This window comes from Pristiophorus japonicus, unplaced genomic scaffold (genome assembly GCF_044704955.1).
Source record: "Pristiophorus japonicus isolate sPriJap1 unplaced genomic scaffold, sPriJap1.hap1 HAP1_SCAFFOLD_379, whole genome shotgun sequence".
NCBI lineage: Eukaryota > Metazoa > Chordata > Chondrichthyes > Pristiophoridae > Pristiophorus > Pristiophorus japonicus.
In genome coordinates, this window is record NW_027253642.1 from 27,058 (window position 1) to 48,405 (window position 21,348).

The following is a 21,348-nucleotide window of genomic DNA, read 5'->3' on the forward strand; positions in this document are numbered from 1 at the left end:
AGTGAAATGTTCACATAATGACAGCAGTGATGGTCATATAGTAAAATGTTCACACAATGAGAGCATTGATGGTCATACAGTGAAATATTCACACTATGAGAGCATTGATGATAAAACGTGAAATGTTCACACAATGAGAGCAGTGATGGTCATACAGTGAAATGTTCACATAATGGGAGCAGTGATGGTCATACAGTCCAATGTTCACACGGTCACTGTCAGGCCAGGTCTGGATTCCTTCAGCGACTCCAGGTGTCTCTTTCCGGTTGCACTGAACTGATTGCCCTGCAGCCTGTGACAGATTAAAGATTAAACAGGTTGCACAACAGTGTAAATAATAGGGAGACTGGGGTTAATATTTCAATAATAATTACAGTCAAATATTACCCCAAAATAGTGGCTGAACTTATTTATATTTCATTACATTAAACATTAACACAAACACTCACACGATCTGCTCCAGATTCCTGCAGGTCCGTATGAGGAGGCAGAGAGCGGGGTAAGATCGGTCTGTGAAGGAATTAAATCCCAGGTCCAGAAACGTCAGTGAGCGATTTGTACTGAGAGCGGAGACGAGATCCTTGGCACAAGAATCCGTGAGACCTACATTTCTCAGCCTGGGGATCAGAGAGTGAAATAACAGGAATCAGAATAAATCCCCAGTGTTTATTAATAACACTATTACTGATACTAATAATAAAGTTCAGTGTTTATAAATAACGCAATTACTCATACTAATAATAATATTCAGTGTCAGTTATCCAGTTACTATAAACACAATCTAAAACAGTCTGGTGCTTACTCCAGTTTCTGTATTTTACAGTCCAGGTCCCTCAGAACCGCAGACAGCTGGTTCACTCCTGAATCTCTCAGTTTATTGTTGTTCAGGTTCAAAATGGTCAGTGAGCTGTTTGTACTGAGCGCGGAGGCGAGATCCTCGGCACAAAAATATGTGAGACCGACATTATCCAGCCTGGGGATCAGAGAGAGAAATAATAGGAATCAGAGTGAATACCCAGTGTTTATTAATAACACCACTACTGACACGAATAATAATGTTCAGTGTTTATTAATATCACTATTACTGATACTAATAATAATGTACACTGTTTATTATAAGTAATATTACTGATACTAGTAATGTACAGTATTTATTAATAGCACTATTACTGATACTAACAATAATCTACAGTATTTATTAATAACACCATTACTGATACCAATATGAATGTTCAGTGCTTATTAATAGCATTATAACTAGTACTAATAATAATGTACAGTGTTTATTAATAACACTATTACTGATACTAACAAAAATGTTCAGTGTTTATTAATAACGCCATTACTGATACCAATAAGAATGTTCAGTGTTTATTAATAGCAATATTACTATCACTAATAATAATATACAGTGTTTATTAATTTCACTATTACTGATTTTAATAATAATGTATTAATAGCACTATTACTGATACTAATGTACAGTGTTTATTAAAGCACTATTACTGCTACTAACAATAATGTTCAGTGTTTATTAATAACACCATTACTGATAACAATATGAATGTTCAGTGCTTATTAATAGCATTATAACTAGTACTAATAATAATGTACAGTGTTTAGTAATAACACTATTACTGATACTAACAAAAATGTTCAGTGTTTATTAATAACGCCATTACTGATACCAATAAGAATGTTCAGTGTTTATTAATAGCAATATTACTATCACTAATAATAATATACAGTGTTTATTAATAGCACTATTACTAATTTTAATAATAATGTATTAATAGCACTATTACTGATACTAATGTACAGTGTTTATTAAAGCACTATTACTGATGCTAACAATAATGTTCAGTGTTTATTAATAACACCATTACTGATACCAATAAGAATGTTCAGTGTTTATTAATAGCACAATTACTAACACTAATAATAATGCACAGTGTTTATTAATAACACTATTACTGAAACTAATAATAATGATCAGTGTTTATTAATAGCACTATTACTGATACGAATAAGAATGTTCAGTGTTTATTAATAGAACTATTACTAACACTAATAATAATGCACAGTGTTTATTAATAACACTATTGCTGATACTAATAATAATGTTCAGTGTTTATTAATAGCACTATTACAAACAGTAATAATAATGTACAGACTTTATAAATTACATTATTGTTGATGCCAATAATAATGTTCAGTGTTTATCAATAACACTTACTGATATTAATTAACACTGTACATTATTATTCGTAACACTATTAACGATACTAATAATGATGTTCAGTGTCAGACATCCCGTTATTAGAAACACAATATCACACAGTCTGCTACTTACTGCAGTTTCTGTATTTTACAGTCCGGGTTTCTCAGAACCGCAGAAAGTAGTTTCAATCCTGAATTCCTCAGTTCATTATTACCCAGGTTCAGAATCGTCACTGAGCGGTTTGTACTGAGAGCAGAGGCGAGAGGCTCGGCACAAGAATCTGTGAGACCTACAGCCCACAGCCTGAGGAGCAGAGAGAGAAATAACACGAATTAGCGTAATTCCCCAGTGTTTATTAATAACACTATTACGGATACTAATAATATTGCACATTATTATTAGTAAAACTGTTACTGTTACTAATATTAATAAACACTGAACATTATTATTAGTAACACTGTTACTACTACTAATGTTATTCAGTGTCAGACATCCAGGTATTATCAACATAGTCTCACAGTGTCTGCTACTTACTGTAGTTCCTGTATTTTACAGTCCGGTTCCCTCAGAGCCGCAGACAGCAGTTTCACTCCTGAACGTCCCAGTTCATTGTGACTCAATCTAAACACAAACAGAGAGAGAAACAATCTGAATGAAACACGGTATCTGATATATTTTATCTTTCAGTTATTACAGCAATCACTGAAAGTACTTCAGTAAATTAATAACCCGGTTTTCGGCTGTGATTTCCCACATGGGCGGGTCTGCTCTGAGATGGGTCGGTGTCGGGTCCCGATCGAGCGACCGGCTCCAACCCGTTCTGTGAATCGCTCCCCTGATTTTCCATGTTAAGTCCTGCCCAACGGTTCCCGGCCAATTGGAGGAAGCGAGCCTGGTGATGCGACATCAGCCGGTTCCCTTAAATGGACCATGTTGAAATTCATTTTAAGAGTTGTGCTCTCAGTGAGCTACTGCAAACACTGACAATCTCTGCACAAAGGTGCAGGGCTGCACTGTTGCTCTCCCATCACTACCGCCATATGCGTATGGAGGAATTCACAGCACGCAGGGACGTTCTCTTCCCTTCCCTTGGGGGGAAGCGAACTCACCAGGAGACCAATGCAGCCTGGGTGCACAAGACAGCGAGGTAGCCAGGAGGACCTGGCTGCAGCAGTGCAAACTTTTCAATGATCTCTGTGGATCAGGAAACATTATCGCAAAGCCACAGTGAACCTCATCCTGCTGTGCCACTCGTCACATCAACATCACTCTGCCTTCCCTACCCTATTGTTGCACATCGACTCGGAAGATGGGACTGAGTGTAACGTAGCCAAGTTTGCTGACGATACAAAGGTGGGAGGAAAAGCAATGTGTTAGGAGGACACAAACAATCTGCTAAAGGACATAGGCAGGTTGGTGACTGGGCAAAAATTTGACAGATGGAATATAATGTTGTAAAGTGCAAGGCCATGCACTTTGGCAAAAAAAATCAAAGGGAATGTTATTATTTGACTGGAGAAAGATTGCAAGTGCCGCAGTCCAGTGGGACCTGCTGGTACTTGTGCATGAAACGTAAAAGTATACTGCAAAGAAGCAGCAAGTGATTATGAATGCCAATGGAATCTTGGCCTTTATTGCAAAAGGGACGGAGTATAAAAGCAGGGAAGTCTTCCTACAATTGTACAACGTATTGGTGAGGCCACACCTGGAATACTGAGAGCAGTATTGGTTTCCATATTTGCGAAAGGATATACTTGTTTTTGAGCCAGTTCAGAGAAGGTACACTAGGTTGATTCCGGGGATGAGGGGGTTGACTTATGAAGAAAGGTTGAGTAGGTTGGGCCTCCAATCGTTGGAATTCAGAAGAATATGAGGTGACCTTTTGAAACGTATTAGACTATGAGGGGGCTGGACAAGGTGGATGCAGAAAGGATGTTTCCACTGACTGAGTTGACTAGAACTAGAGGGCGTGATTTTAGAATAAAGGGCCACCCACTTAAATCTGAGATGAGACATTTTTACTCTGAGTGTTGTAAATCTGTGGAATTCGCTGCCTCAGAGAGTTGTGGAAGCTGAGATATTGAATAAATTTATGACAGAAATTAGACAGTTTCAAAAATGATAAAGGATAAGGGGTTATGGGGAGCGGGCAGGGAAGTGGACCCGAGTCCATGATCAGATCAGCCATGATCTTATTGAATGGCGGAGCAGGCTTGAGGTGCCGTATGGCCTATTCCTGTTCCTATTTCTTATGTTCTTATGTTCTTATTGCTCACGCCAACTTACGTTGCACCTCCACCCATCCCTCTCCATATACTATCACATGTCCATCTCACTCGACACTCCTCACTCGCTCCCTCATCCTAGTCCAATCATACCAACTAACAACACACTTGTGTGGTTTAGCTATTGTTCACAAACAAATTCTGTTAATGTGCTGTCAAACATTGAAATCGTTATTTACAATAATTTCCGCTCTTGCTCATGTGCACCTGCGGAATTTGGTTAATGAGTTGCACTGAATTCTGAGATATAACCGTCCCCTCGCAATACTGAAAATTGTGAACGGGATGGCTTCGGCATTGTGAGCAATGCTTCATCTTCTTGGTGGAGGGTGGTCCTAACCTGGCGCACCTTGTGGCCTCAAGGGAAGTACAAATGGCCATGGTGAGGCCATCCCTGATCTCCCGGGCAGAAATGTGGTCGGGTGCTGATGCCCTCAGCCCTGCACTGCGGAGAATGTTGGTATGTTTGATGGTGCTTCTGGTGTGCCTGATGCTGCTGGTTTATGTGAAATTCCAGGCGTCAATGCCCCTGGTTTACCCAGGAGCCATCCTTTGTTTGAGAGGCCCCACCGCTGACTGGTGTGTGTCTGTACTCCAGGGCTAATACCCCACGCCACGTTAGATTGGAATCTTTTTACTGGCAGATTTCGGATTCTGGATTGCATTCTGGTCTTAATGTATAGGACTGTGAATAATTCTAAACATTCGCAGCCGAACGAATTTTCGATTCACCAATATTCACATTGCAGGAAACATCTCCCTCGAGAGACACTCCCTGCACGGTATTGGAATAAATATTTCACTGTTAGTGATTTTAAAACGAGTTTCTGTTCTGCTTCCAGTTGAAATAGCGGATGTGGAATACATGTTAAATTAATGTTATCTATATGGCCGGATTATATTTTATGTTTACATTATGCATCCAGCTTTACGAAGTAAGCTGTACTGTAATTAAATTATCAGACACTCAGTGACCTGTATATGTTGATCCGATAAAGCCTGTAAAATGGCTACTTGTTCAAAAGGATCCGTTCTTGGTACTCAATTTTTTCGGAAGTTATTAACCGATCATCTTATTATTGGTCTACTTGTGTTCAATCTGCATCTCTCTGGTTTTGCTGAACTGTTTGTTTCCATTCATTACGGAGCAGCAACACAATCCGTGACTATTCTACAATTCACCCAATAGTTAGAGACAAATAAAGAGTTACCTCAACCCGCGGCTTTTGTGCAGTATGGGTCCCAGCCGCTGGAGTGCTTCACACTGCAGGTTGCAGCTCCCTAGATCGATGTATTTTATTGTATCACAGAATCCAATGACATGAGACAGGGTCGAACAATCAATCGGAGTCAATGTCAATCCATTAAATGTAAGTGCTTCCACAGATCCCACTGTCAGCTGAGCGATTGCTGCATTCTGAGATTCAAACAGGTAGTGGAATGTGTTTAGGAGATTCCTTTTACAAGTTACACTCCCTGTGTTCCCAATCTCCTCTTCAACCTTCTCCTTCACCCAGTCAATCACGCGACAGGTGGTTTGATGAATAAATTTACCCAGAAACTCCTCCAGGGGCCCAGCTGCACGTGGGGAGGAGAGACCAGCAACAAAACGGAGAAATATCTCAAATCGCCCATCTTCCTTGCTGTGGCATTCACTGAAGAGTTTCAGGATGTCGCCGGGATCTGGAGTCAGGAATTGTGCGAGTGCGGCTACAAACTCTTGGATGGTGAGGTGCGGGAATGTGTACACCAGGCTCTGGGCAGAATCATCTCTCTCCAAAAGTTCCATCATGAACCCAGATAGGAACTGGGAAGGTTGCAGATTGTACTTGATCAAATCTCCATCTCTGAACACAATATTTTTCTCGGAGATTCCTGTCAAGGCCATCTCACCGAGCTTCAGTAACTCATCACGGGGGCTTTCAATCTCTCGGCTGTGGGTTTTCAGAATGTTGTAAATATAGTAAGAATACAGTTGAGTAATGGTCTTGGGAACTCGCTGCTGGTTCCTTTCTCTTTGTGTAAAGAAAGGACCCAGTGCCAGACCGAGGATCCAGCAGTAGGAAGGGTTGTAGCACATGGTGTACAGGATCTCGTTCTCCTCCACGTGTTTGGAAACAGCTGCAGATACCGCCTTATCTTCAAAAAACTTGTTGAAATATTCCTTCCATTCATCGCCAACAAATCCCAGGATTTCAGCCCAGACACTGATCTCAGCCTTTTCCAATAAATGTAAAGAAGTGGGGGGGCTGGTCACAAGCACTGAACATCCTGGCAGCAGCCTGTGCTGTATTAAACTGTACACAATGTCAGGCACTTTACACCGGTCTTCGGGATCTGTGCACCTGTGCTGAGGTTCTGTATTTCTCCGATTGTCAGCAAAATCAATCCTGTCCTTGAATTCATCCAAACCATCGGATATAAACAGCAATCCCTCTGGGTGCTTCCAGAGCTCTCCCAGAATATTCCGCAAGTCTGGATAGAAAATGACTATCAGGTTCCACAGGTTTATTGTACAGTTAATGGTGTTTAAATCCCGGAATTTAAAACTGAGAACAAATTGAAAGTGTGGGTATATTTTCCCAGTGGCCCAGTCATTTTTTGTACCAGTATTGTTTTTCCAATCCCGGAGACTCCAATCACTGCTGCTGAACTCCCAGATTTGGATTTTCTCTGGAAAAAACTGCTCTGGAACAACTGATCAGTTCGGATCTTTTCCAGTTCTCGCCGGAGATGTTTCTCTCTCCACACTTCATGGTCTCGGCCTCTTGCCAGCAGTTCATGTTTTACAAGTCTCCGAAATCGAACAGGAGAAATGACTGTTAGCTCAGCATATCGATCAACCAGCTGGAAAACCCTAACCTTCTCTTTTATTAGGATAGTGTTCACTCTCAGTGTTTCAGTTTGTACCCGGAGTGTTTCCTTGTGTCTCTGTTGAACATCTTCAATTAGAACAGACAGAAAGTGGTTCTCAATGTTAGTTGCATTGTCATCGAACTACTTCTCAATAACATTTCATAATTCAGTAAAATGTTGGAACGTTTCATTCACAGCTTCAATAGAATTGCGTGTAACAATTAAAACTCTGTTAATGGAAACCTCGCTTGAAAGTGAACAATAGGTGAGAAAAATTTCTAATCCGCATATTCTAAAATTGACTGATCATGGCGATTCATATGAAGGTGATATTCTCCCGCTGATGGTACTATAGACATATCATTACAAACGCTTACAAGATCGTGCACATACTGCAGTAGAGGAACTAACAGATCAATCTTTGTAATCGTCAGTGGTGCTAACCTGGTGCAGAAATGGGGAATGGAACATTGGATAGTACTGGGAGAGGGACAGATTCTGAATGTTCAGGAATCGCACGGTGATACTTTCAGACCTTGGACAGGTTATGTGGCTGGATATTAGATTACGGTCCGGCAATGTCTCCAATCAAATAGTTTAATTCTTGATTTCAAATCCCAGCAAATCATCACCACCTCCCTCTCTCTGTAACTCCGTCCAGCCCTATAAACCTACGAGATATCTGCGCTGCTCCAATTCTGGCTTCGTGCATATCCCCGGTTATCATCGCTCCACCATTGGTGGCCGTGTCTTCAGTTTCCTAGGTCCTAAGCTCAGGAATTCCCTTTCTAAACCTCCGGGTGCTCGAACTGAAGTTTCAATATCACTATTATCTGCCGTATTGTGTGCACATAGTAGGACAGGCTGTGAATGGACAAGAGATGAATTACTTTTATTTCGGGACATGGGCAGGCTAGTTGGGGTATTACCTGCTCTTCAATGGTCACCTGATGTTAGGTAAATGTTACTGTCATTCTGAAGGTACAGAGGGGATTCAGAAAATGATTTAAGGTATTCGCAGTTTAGGTTGAATGAATGGTGAGAGGGGTTGACGAATTGTGTTTGGGAACATGACACGTGACTGAAATGTTTTAATGGAATTCAGAAAAATCGTGCAGGAAACAGTCTCATAATTACCAAAATAATTAATAAGCTGGAAAATGGAATGTGGGAATTAAGAAGGGGATTTTTGATAATTGATTTACCTGAAGGGCAGGCGATTGGGCCGATCAGTTACCAGGGAAGGACACTAAAGAGACAGCGTAACTGGGTCTGGAGACAATTGAATGTGATTCTGTGGATAAACTGAGAGAAGAGGTTTGGTGGGTCCATCTACAGGGACAGGATTATTTGGGCCTCATTGCCTTTTCTTGTCACAAAGTGTTTCAGAATTTGTGAGCCGTTTTTCAGCTGTTTTATACAAACATTCAAGGATTGTGATTTTATAACAATGCAAGTAGAGTTAGGAATAGAACTCCTGCTCTTTCTCTCAGTGTAAGGTAAAGTGGAAAACTTACAGAGTTCAACTGAACTGTTCGAGCAATCAAGCTCCTTTGTTTCCTTTGCTCTTAGTTGCCTGTACATGCAGGTTTGGAAGGTTGAAAATATGTTTCAGTTAGTCATTAGATTGGGTTGAAAATACTCCTGAATTAAAGACCATTCTTCGAGTATAATAACGTTCTCTCTTTCACATCTTCTCAGATCAGACCCAACACTTTGACATCTCACTCTGTGCTGTGACTTGATAACATGTTAAAGTTTCACATTTCTCCACAGCTTCCCTTCAGTTTATGGTGCTACAGATTTCTCGGGACACAGGTGAACCTTAATATCAAGCACAAGGCACTGCTCTTTACTGCGAGACAAGTGTGTCAGTGTGGAACACAGGACTATTGTATTAGGATTCACTGAGTAACTGAATTCAGCCAGGTGTGTATGGGATTTCACAGTGTATCAGAAACCTATCAGGTGCATATGGGGTTTCAGTGTATCAAGATCCTGCCAGCTGTGTATGCGGTTTCAGTGTATCAGGATCCTGCCAGGTGTGTATGGGGTTTCACAGTGTATCATGACCCTGCCAGGTGTGTGTGGGGTTTCAGTGTATCAGAACCACGCCAGGTGTGCATGGAGATACAGTGTATCAGGGTCCTGCCAGGTGTGTATGGGATTTCACAGTCTATCAGGATCCTGCCAGTTCTGGATGTAGCTGGATTAGCGTGTGCAGTACAACAACTGAAAATGTACCATTAATTCAAAAATCTTAGGGAAGTGGAAGTTCAATTTACGCAGAATACTTGAGGATTAATTCCAAATGCACATGAACTTGAATTTTCTCCACTGCCTTTGATCATCTGATTCCCAGATTCTGACAATCTACAAACAAACGGTTACAGTCGAACATTGTGATTCTCAGAAGTGAAATACACGGTTTGAAATCTCCATTTCGTCAGTTACCTTTCAGGTGAATGGGTACTTCGGATAAACCTTGTGCGATGTTCATATAATCAACTGGATCAGAACCTGTTTAAAACAATTAACTTTCATGAAATCTGATCGGTTTATTATAATGAAATCTGCAGTATTGAATCTGAATTTTTATTCAATCTGTGATTTTACCGTACCGTGTTCCTGTATTTCTTTCAGTATTTTGTCCAACTTTGATTCCCCAATGCGCATTTCCATAAAGGATTCCCACATCACCTTTCGGGCTTGAGAGCCTTTCTCCATCACCAGATTTAGGAGAAGTTTGCAACTGTCCGTCACGTTTCCCTTCTCCATGAGCTCAGTGATTTTCTGTAAAAAATAATAATGGATATATTGAGGAGCGTAGTGAAATGAAAACACTGAGAATGAAAAGGAAAGGATCTGCTCAGTGACAGTTGTTTTTTGCACAGAAAGCAGACACTGGGCCAGACACTGATACATTTTGAACACGGACTGAATAGTCTGTAAATATCTTGATTCAGCCATTAACTGGAAATAAATGTGTTGAAACAAAATCAAGGAGGATGAGATATTAATGGGTCAAGTTCAAACTGAACATCTTGCTGATGAGATTGAAACCGAGGCCCCCGTCAGCTCTCTCGGGAGGATGTAAAATAACCTATGGCACTATTTCGAAGAATAGCAGGGCAGTTAACCCCATTGTCTTAGCCAATATTTACTCCTTAACAAACATCACTTAACAGATCATCTGTTTATTACCACATTGATGTTTGTGGGGGCTTGCTGTATAAACTGCTGGCCGCGTTTCAAAAATTACAACACTAACTACAATTCAAAAGTTCTTCATTGGCTGTAAAGCACTTTGGGTCGTTCGATGGTTGTGAGAGGCGCGATATAAATGAAAGTTTTTCTTACTTTTAGATGAAAGTGCTCCGTTTAAAGAGGAGATGAAGGTGAGAGGTGGAGGGCTTTAAGGAGTGAATTTAGAGCGTGGGCCTAATGCAGGTGAATGCTTGGCCAAGACTGGTGATGGCAGCTGGTGGTGTGGGGGCAGATAATAAACAGGAGATCATACTTACTGGGACAAGTAATTCCAGAGTGCGAGACTGTTGTAGGGTTGCACCTGGAAACAGAGATAGGGAAGGGTGAGGCAATAAGGGTATCTGAACAGGTGGATTGTAGTTTTACCTTGCAGGCTTCAGAGATCCAGTAGCCACAACAGGTGAGCGAGCACACGAGCGATAGCGGAGTGGGACCTGGGTCGGGACAGGTTACAAGCAGTAGAAGTTTGGATGAGCTGAAGTTCATGTTGAGTGGCTGGCCTGGATGTGTTGGGATTAGATTGGTTTGGATATTAACGGTAATGGGCAGTGAGCAGGAGGTTGGGATTAGACTGAGTTGGATATTAACGGTACTGGGCAGCGAGCAGGAGGTTGGGATTAGACTGGGTGGGATATTAACAGTAATGGGCAGTGAGCAGGAGATTGGGATTCGACTAGGTGGGATGTTAACGGTAATGGGCAGTGAGCAGGAGATTGGGATTAGACTGGGTGGGATATTAATAGTAATGGGCAGTGAGCAGGAAGTTGGGATTAGACTCGGTGGGATATTAACAGTAATGAACAGTGAGCAGGAGTTTGGGTTTCGACTGGGTTGCGTAGATTTTGAACTTGGACAGGTGGTAGCAAATTGACCATCCTTTAAACACACTGCCCGATTATCATAGAATAATTGAATGGTTACAGAACAGAAGGAAGCCAGTCGGCCCGTCGAGCACATGCGGGCTCTCTGCAAGAGCACTTCATCTAGTTACACTCCCTCGCCCTTTCGCCATAGCTCTGCAATTTATGTTCCTTCAGGTAATTATCCAATTCACTTTTGAAAGCTACGATTCAGTCTCCCTCCACCACCCTTTCAGGCTGTCCTGTCCAGATCCTAACCATTCGCTGCATAAAAATCAGTTGTTCCTCATGTTGCCTTTGGTTCTTTTGCCAATCATCTTAATTCTGTGTCCTCTGGTTCTCGATCCTTCCGCCGAGGGGAACAGTTTCTCTACGAAGTTTAGACCTTCACGATTTAGAATGCCTCCATCAAATTACCTCTCAACCTTCTGTGCTCTACGGAGAAACAACTCCAGCTAACCTGAACCATCCATGTAACTGAAGTCCCTCATCCCTGTAATAATGTTCGGATATCTTTTCTGCACCATCTCGAAGGCCTTCACATCCTTCCGAAAGTGCGGTGCCTAGAATTGGCTATGATCCAGTTGAGGCCATACCAGGGTTTATAAAAGTTCATATCTCGCTTGCCTTTTGCACTCTATGTCTCAATTTATATAGCCCAGGGTCCAGTTAGCTTTTATAATGCTGTCTTACCCTATCCTGCCCCCTTCAATGATTTGTGTGCATATACCCCCACGTCTCTCTGTTCGTGCACCAGTTTAAAATTGTACTGTAGTTTATACTGACTCTCCTTATTCTTCCTACTAAATTGTATCACTTTGCAATTTTCTGCATAAATTATATCTGCCACATGTCCACCCATTCCACCAAACTGTCTATGTCCTCTTAAAGCTATTCCTATTGTCATCACAATTCACTCTACTTCCAACTGTTGTGTCATCTGCAAATTTTAAAATTGTGGCCTGTACACGCAAGTCCAATTCATTAATATATGTCAAGAAAAGCAGTGGTCCCAGTAGCGACCCCTGAGAACATAATTTCCTGTAATCATCATTTCCATTTAGTTCTACTCCATTACAGGCTGCTTACATGTAATTTACTAAAGTGCCCTCCCAGGGAGGGATGCTCCACGGCAATTTCTAAATTGCTTATTGCGCCTCTTCTGAAGTTGGAATTGGCCCCCGGTGGTAGATGATGGAGAATGAAAAACCATACAGGCATCAAGTTTTATAACCTCACATTATTTTTGGGTCAATTTCCCTGTTTGGATCACATACATTTTAAACGTTTTAAACTTTTGCTTTTGTTCTTGAAATGCCTCATTTACTCTGCTGATGACTTTTGTCATCTCTCAGTTCCTTAATATACATTAAGTAATTACCAGGTCAGTCAACTCACGACTTTCCCACTCACTACTGTCTGTTCTCTCTGGTCTCTCCTTTTCCCAATCTCTCTTAAACTGTTCCCATTTTGTTCCACTCCAAACAAGAGTTATAACCGAGCCACTGCTCTCTTCTTTGTGCACAGACTGACGGATCCGCTCGGTAATTTCATCACTTCATATCATTGTTTCAGATTCACAATATGTTCAGTTTTACCAAATTCTTTCCTATGTGGCCTGCCTCTCTTCTGTGACCTTCTATGTTTCTAAGATCTGATACCCTGCCACTTTTGTGATGTTTAATAATCCAAGTTCATTCTGTGTCTCTCCCACTTACCTGATGTTCTTGTTCACTAAAATGCCTCTCGGATGTTAACAAAGAGCTGACTCCATATACCCCTCCTTCGATCGCCTGTTCCAGTCTGCCCCGGTAGAATTTCGTCAACTGGAACAGCTGGTAATCGTCGCACTTTGTCAATAACTCAGTGATTGTCGATTTCGTATCTGTGAACACAAACAGAGAAAACTAAACCCATTATCCACTTTCTTTCCGAGCGGCTACATTTCTACTGATACCAAACGGCTGGAGTCTCCACTTGGACACATTACCAAGCACCTTCTGAAACACATATATACAATGCAAGTGCTGCATTCCATCGATCAATATAGTCACGTCTCAACAAAATTGTATCCTTATATTTTCGGACATTGGACTTATGACTGGAAACGATGTATAACTTGGATACATTCAGTGTTAATCTTATGGGCAGGGCAATGCTCAACATTAAGCACCATTCAGGGAAAAGCATAAAAGAAGGAGGAGAAAGAAACTGATCTGGGCATTCTACTGCACACAACTCTAAAGCAATAGCATGAAGCGTTAGCTGGAGCAAATAGGGTGCTGGGTGCATCCGCAGGACCATTGAGTACAAGACGAAGCATACTATTTTATCCTCGTATAAGGCCTTTGTGAAAGGCTAACTTGGAATACTGTGTCCAGTTTTAGTCTCCTCACATGGTGGGTGATACTGAGTCTTCTAAACGAGTGCAAAGGATAATTAGATTAACTCCCAGTATACAACATCATGGTTATTAAGATAGGTTGAAAGAATAGGACTCTGCACTTTAGGGAAGCGTAGAATTATGAGTGATCTGATCAGGTTTATATGATGTTGAAGCAAATAGAGTGTGATTGAGTTTCTCCAGTAAAAGATGTTAGGGACGGACATAGGTCACAATGTTACGTTGTATAATGCCAGATATAAGTTAGATATCAGGTTGTGGGTCTTTACGGTCCTTGCAACAGGCTGCAAACTTGTGTGGAGGATGCTTATTCACTGACTTCTTTCAAGCGATAGCAGGACCTGTTTCTTCTTGGGAGGACATCACCTCTTGCATGCTGGATGCTCTTCACGGGACCCAGTGCAAGAGTTTCGATCTCCTAGATTGGTCGGAGAGGGATTTCCCGGATTTCCATTCCCCAAATTACCCTTTTATTCGCCTCACCTATGCGTTTTTGGTTGGGGTAGGACAAAAACATATCACAATTGCGTGGGAAAGGCTGGATGATCCAAATAGTATTTGCCCGTCCCGCATTTTCAGTAAGTTCGTAGAATTGTCAAATATCACTTAGCTACAGCTAATCCGTTCCAGCCTGCCCTCATCATCCTTATTTAACTGGAGTTGGATTAGAAAATGTTGCTGTACTGATGGATCTTGGGGTCCTTGTGCATGAAACACAAAACGTTAGTATGCAGGCACAGCAAGTAATCAGGCACGCACATGGAATGTTGGCCTTTATTGCAAGGAGGATAGAGTATAAAAGTAGAGAAGTTCTGCTACAACTGTACAGTGTATTGGTGAGGCCACACCTGGAGTACTGCGTAGTTTTGATCTCCGCATTTAAGAAGGGATTAACTTGTATTGCAGGTAGATCAGATAAGCTACATTGGGTTGATTTCTGAGATGAAGGGGTTGACTCATGAAGAAAGGTTGAGCATTTTGGACCTATATACATTTAAATTCAGAATAATGAGAAGTCATCATATTGAAATATGTAATTTAATGAGGGGGCTCGAAACATTTGATGCAGAGAGGATATTTCCACTCGTGGGGGAATCTAGAAAAAGGGGACATAGTTTAAGAATTAATGGTCGACAACTTATATCTGAGATGAGAAGGAATTTCTTCTCTCGGGGGTCGTATATCTATGGAATTCTCTGCCCCAGAGAAGGCAGAGGTTGGATCATTGGATTTTGGAGATAGACATATTCTGGTACTATAGAGGAGTCAAAGGTTGCGGTGAGAGGGCAGGGAAGTGAAGTTGAAGCCAAGATCAGATCAGCCGTGATCTTTCTAAATGACCAAATGACCTTCACCCCCTCCTAGTTATTACATTCTTATGTTATGTACAGCTAAATGCTCACTAATTGGACCTGGATTAACAGATTCGAGGAGTTTGACCACAACAGCCAATTGGATCAGAGTTATCAGTTTGATTCTCTCCATATTCAAACGGGAACATTGTTTGGGCTCCGTCAGTCCACTTGTTTATTTTTGATATCAAACCAGGATTGAAAAATTGTGGTCAGAGTCCTTCCAATCTCATTCCACTTTGCTTTAACACTATGTGTGCACTATATACGAGTCCAGTCACTGATTAGGATAAACATATCCTATTTTACCCAGATCCAACTCCTTCTATATCGTTATTGTGAAATATAGACCCACAACTTTCTCGAGCACACCAACATTTTCACGTCTACAATCATTTTTAAAAAGTAAAGGAAATATTTTATATCACCCTAGAACTGCATCCTCTACAAGCAGCTTCCCCTGTATCTCAACTTCACAGCTTGCTGCCTGGCAAATTCCATCCAGAGTTGTGCTTTTTCCCTTCCTATTTCTGAACTGCGCACACCTTGATTCTCTATTATTACAGCTCTCTGGAAAACCCTTTTGTTCTAAATCACTCTGTCTCTCTCTCCTCCTTTCAACCGACCTTAAACCCTGCCGCTTTGAGCATGCTCTTGTTCACCTGTCCTAATATCTCCTTATGTAGCTCAGTGTTACATTTTGAAGTGTAACGCTCCTGTGAAGCGCCGTGGGACATTTTATTATATTAAAGGCACTATATAAATACAAGTTTGTTTGTTCTTTACGTTCCTGCGATCTCATAAGAATAAAACAAATAGGAGCAAGAGTAGACCATTGGGCTTCTAGTGCAAAACCATTGTTGGTGGTGAGTTCAGATTGAGGCCGTCTCTTCCCTACTCCCTGAACTCACTCTAGTGCCGCAAGAACGTTAACCCTTCATTCCTTCTCCAGCCCTGCAGCCCCACATTGAACTGCATCATATTTCCATCCATACACAGCCAAGTGCAAAACCATCCGGGGACCTCCAGCTTGATGGATTGTTTTTCAGTTTCGTGCTTCACTCTTAAGATGTCCTCTATAAATGTATTTATCTCCATGTTATTGGTTCAGACCATGGGTATTTTCTTCTCTACTTTCCTTCCCAGAGACAGTCTCACCTGTTCCAGGATGATGTTCCCTTTGGCACCGGGGAGGTAGCTTACCATTCGGGATCTGCTCAGGGCTGACTATAGAATTTCCCACCGCTCTCGCTCTCCTAACTCTGAGCCCCATCTGCCTCTCACCCCCGCCCCACTCAGGGTGGCCTCCTGCTCCCTGGTGCCACTCTGTTACTCAGGAAGACCCTCCTCTGTGTCACTGTCTCTATCCACCATACACTCTCCAATAACATGTATCTATTGGACAGTCCCAGTACTCATGGGCTCTCTCCACCCTCTGCATGGTCAGCTACTTCCCTCTTTCTACTCAGCCCCTGACCTATCCACTCTTCATGTGTGAGCTGCCGGTTCATGCTCGAGATCTTGAACCTTAATCAGGACAGAAATTGTATTTTAATATTTTTAAACCTACCTGTGTCCATTCTCATTCTTGTTGAATAAGTTCGATCTTCTCCCCTGTTTGGAACTTCAGCCATGGTTGTGAAAGGCGTTCCCAGATTATGTTGCTCTGTAATAAATATATTAATAGGCGGGTTAGACGGAAATATTAAAATGAGAAGGAGAACGTTGCCTTGTTAACAGGATATGGATTCCCTCTTCCCCATCAGTGCAACAGCGGTTAGCTCTGGGATCGAGCATTTCCCGAGTGTTACGATCAACTCCCCACATCAGGTGTGACACAGACAGCTGCCCAGTGAAATCCAGTGAGTCCCGATGATCTCCACAACCCAGTTCCAGACGGGCTCCCGTCGGCCGAGACTCTGCATTGGGAGTGCCCATTGGTGAGATTTACTCACACAGTGCGGAGGTATAGGATATTTTGCAGGGAAGGAATGTGATGGACGCAAGGATCTTTCATTCGGTTTTACACAGTCTGTGGCGGCATTGTATGAATGTTGGTCTCATTTTTTGTTTAATATTGTTAATTTATTGAGTTTTGATGTTTAATTCTCGTACTATCATCATAATCATAGACAGTCCCTCGAAATAACTTCCACGCCAAAAAAAGATGATTTCACATGTGATTCCATGAAGGACCCGAATTACATCCTCAAGGATGGAAGTTGCCTGTGCGTGGATAATTTTTACGTGTGGTAGTCGTTGCACACAAGCCATCACTTGGGCCTGACAGAGCCAAGCCTTGGTCCAGTGGCAAGGATTACCCAAGGCGACTGGAGACCAGCTCTGCTCGAATATGATATCTATTCACATACACAATATACAGCTGGGTGTGATACCTCTCGACTCTATGGGCAGTGATATTATCCGTGTGTTCAAGGCGATGTCCTGGTTGGTGCTTCTATTTGAATATATTTAACTTATCTCTCATGGTGTCAGCACCTGACTTATGAGCGCTGTAGGAGGTGAGGAGATTTCCCATTGTTCCACTGATATTAACACTAATGTAGAATTTTATGAATCATGTAACTTTTAAAAATGAGCTGATGCACATCATTTATTTGTGGAATATCTCAAGGTGCTTTATGATCTCAGAAACCATCATCAATATTAAATGGAACATCTGACTGCTGTTTTACAATCATAATTCTCCACTTGTGTGCGTGTCTCACTGTGTGTGCACACACGTGCGTCCAATCAAACCATCAGTAAGTGTCCTTTCCTTTCCCACTGGGGAAATGTAAACGTGATTCAGTTAATTTATAACCAGTTTGACAGTTTGTAAAATTCAGCACTTTGCTGTTTCACTGACGCTGCGAGTAATAAAACAAAAACACAACAGCAAGAATCGGCGGGCAAGCAGATATATAAGAAATGTTTAGCGATAACATAGTAGGGACACTAATGTTTTGATGAACATATAACGGGTAAAAGAATCGTCCAAGGAAAGGTTGGGCCGATTAAGGACTCACAAGGCAATCACCTTGTGAAGCAGAGGAGATGTCTGAGGTACTAAATTAATAGTCTGTATCTGTATTCATTAAAATGTATGCTGCAAATGTTAAGTAGTAGCAGTTACATTAACCAGGATAAAAACAGATTAGGAGAGACTAAAATGGTTGACAGAGCTCAAAGTAGAAATGTCTCCCGCTCTGCCACAATCTTCCAATCCTTGTATAAGGGAGAGGTACCAGAGAACTGGTGGGTTGCAAAAATTACATCCCTGTTCAAAAACTGGGAGATTGATAAATCCAAAATACTGCAGGCGTCTCAGCCCAACATCGGTATTGAGGTAGCTTCCAGGGACAATAATCCGAAATAAAATTAAATTGTCACTTGGATAACATGGGTAGCGACAGTCAAAATGGATTTTTTACAGGCAACTCAAGTCTGGCTGACTTGACTGATTTAATCGATGAAATAGGAGAGGGTTGATGCAGCTGACGTTGATGTTGTGTATACGGATTTTCAGAAGGCGTTTGATAAAGTGCCTCACAATAGACTGGTTAACAAAATTGAAGCCAATGATATTGAAGGAGTAATGGCAGCGTGGTTACTAAATTGGCGAAGGGCAGAAAGCAGAAAGTAATTTTGAACCGATATTTTTCACATTGGAGGAAAGTATACAGTGGTGTCCCCAATGTCGGCATTAGGACACTGCTGTATCTGATATGTGTTAATGATCTGGACTTGGCTATACAGGGCATAATTTCAAAGTTTGTCGATGACACGTAGCTCAGGAAAGTGGTAATCATGAGAAAGATAGTAGAAGACTTCAGGAGGACATCTGTTGAAATGGGCGGACACATGACTGGTGAAATTTAAAGCCGATAACGTGAAGTGATGCATTTTGGAAGAAAGAATGATGAGCTGCAATATAAACTCAATGGTACAATTTTAAAGGACTTGCAGGAACAGAAAATCTTGGGATATAGATACAGAAGTCTTTGAAGTTGACAGGGCACGACCATAAGGCTTTTAATAAAGTATTCGGGACCATTTGGCTTCAGAAATAGAAGCATAAGAATATAGGAATTGGAGAAGGCCATGCATTCGTTCGTGCTTGTTCCTCCATGCAATTCTATCACAGCTGTGTTGTAACTTAGCTCCATCTATCCGCTTTGGTTCTGTACCATTGCCGAAAAAAATCTATCAATCACAGTTTTGTAATTTTCATTTTACCAAGCAGTCTAGCTCTTCGTTGAAGTTTATGTCCTCTTTTTCTGGAATTCTGTACCAAAGGAAATAGTTTAAATCTTTCAATCCTAACAAATTATTTTAATCACCTTAAACACCTCAATTAGATCACGCCTTAATCTTGTATAATCAAGCCAAAAAAAAGCTTAATCTATGCAATAGATCCTCATAATTTAAAGCTTTTAGCCCCGGTGTCATTCTGGTAAATCTGAGCTGCACGACCTCCAAAGCCAAGATATTGTTCCCGTGATACGGTGTGCAGAACTTAATACAGTACTCGAAATGATATCTAACCCGTGTTTTGTGCAGCTGGAATATAAAATGTACCCCTATGCATTGCGGCACTCTTGAGTCAAAGGGCAACATTTCATAAGCATTTTAATTATTTTGCTACTTATCAACTAGCTTCTCGTGATTTCGGCACTTGGACCCGTAATTCTCACTGCCCATCCGCAGTTTATAACTTCAAACCAGTTAGAGAATATTCTGCTCTATTCTTTTTAGGTCCACTGTTGAATGATCTCACACTTTCACACATTGATCTCCAACTGCCACAGTTGTGCCCATGGAGTGCAAAGCAACGAAGTTTCGCTAAGCTGGGGTCAGGCCTCACCTGGAGCATTTTGTCAAATTCTGGGCACCAAACATTAAGAAGGCTGTTTAGCTCTTAGAGACGATGCAGGGGAGGTTTACTAGAATGGTACCATAAATGAGGAACGTCAGACATATGGCGACGCTGGAGTAGCTGGAACTGCTCTCTTTCAATCAGATAACTTAAGGGGATATTTAATATAGGAGTTCAAATTCATTAAGCTTTTTTTCTAATTTCGTTGAATAAATCAGGGGAAACTGTATTTACTGGCAGACGGGTCGGTAAACACAGGACACGGATTTAATTTAATTGACAAAAGAATCAAAGGTGAGGTTAGATTTTCTTTAGGAATTGAGTTATGTGTTTCTGGAATGCAATGCCTGAAAGAAACATAGAAACCTAGAAAATAGGGGCAGGAGCAGGCCATTTTGCCCTTCGAGCCTGCACCACCATTCAATATGATCATGGCTGAACCTGCAACTTCAGGACCACACTCCGGCCTTTTCTCCATACCCCCTGCTCTGTTTACTAGTGAATGCCAAATCTTACTCCGTTTTGAATATGTCCAACGAACTGGACTCAACAACTTTCTGTTGTAGTGAATTCTATAGGTTCACAATTCTCTGGGTGCAAAGGTTTCTCCACATCTTGGTCCTATATGGATTACCCCTTATCCTTTGACTGTGACCCCTGGATTTGGACATCCCGAACATCGGGAACATTCTTCCTGCATCTAACCAGTCCAATCCATTCAGAATGTTATATGCTTCCATGAGATCCCCTCTCATTCTTCTAAATTCTAGTGAATATGAGCCGAGTCGATCCAGTCTTTCTTCATATGTCAGTCCTGCCATCCTGGGAATCAGTCTGGTGAACCTTCCAGGCACTTCCTTAATAGCAAGAATATCCTTCCTCAGATTAGGAGAAAAAAACTGCACACAATACTCAAGGTGTGGTCTGACCAAGGCCCTGTACAACTGCAGCAAGACCTCCCTGCTCCTATTCTCAAACCCTCTCGCTTTGAAGACCAACATGCCAGTTGCTGTCTTAACTGTCTGCTGTACCGACATGCCTACTTTCAATGATTGATGTACCATGACATCCAAGTCTCGTTGCACCTCCCCGTTTACTAATCTGTCACTATTCAGATAATAATCTGCCTTCCATTTTTTGCCACCAAAATGCATAACCTCACATTTATCCACATTATACTGCATCTGACATGTATTTGCCCACTCTCTTAACCTGTCCAAGTCG

General features: G+C 41.5%; 1 protein-coding gene across 1 annotated transcript; it reads right to left on the reverse strand.

Moving 5' to 3' along the window:
- Window positions 1-204: 204 nt before the first annotated feature.
- Window positions 205-16,879, reverse strand: LOC139250466 (NACHT, LRR and PYD domains-containing protein 3-like). The gene is given in 11 exon segments (XM_070872869.1): window positions 205-292; window positions 450-617; window positions 803-973; window positions 2,354-2,524; window positions 2,756-2,842; window positions 5,718-7,104; window positions 7,107-7,448; window positions 9,817-9,882; window positions 9,984-10,155; window positions 13,208-13,374; window positions 16,816-16,879. Coding segments are annotated over 11 exon segments (2,883 nt in total).
- Window positions 16,880-21,348: the final 4,469 nt, after the last annotated feature.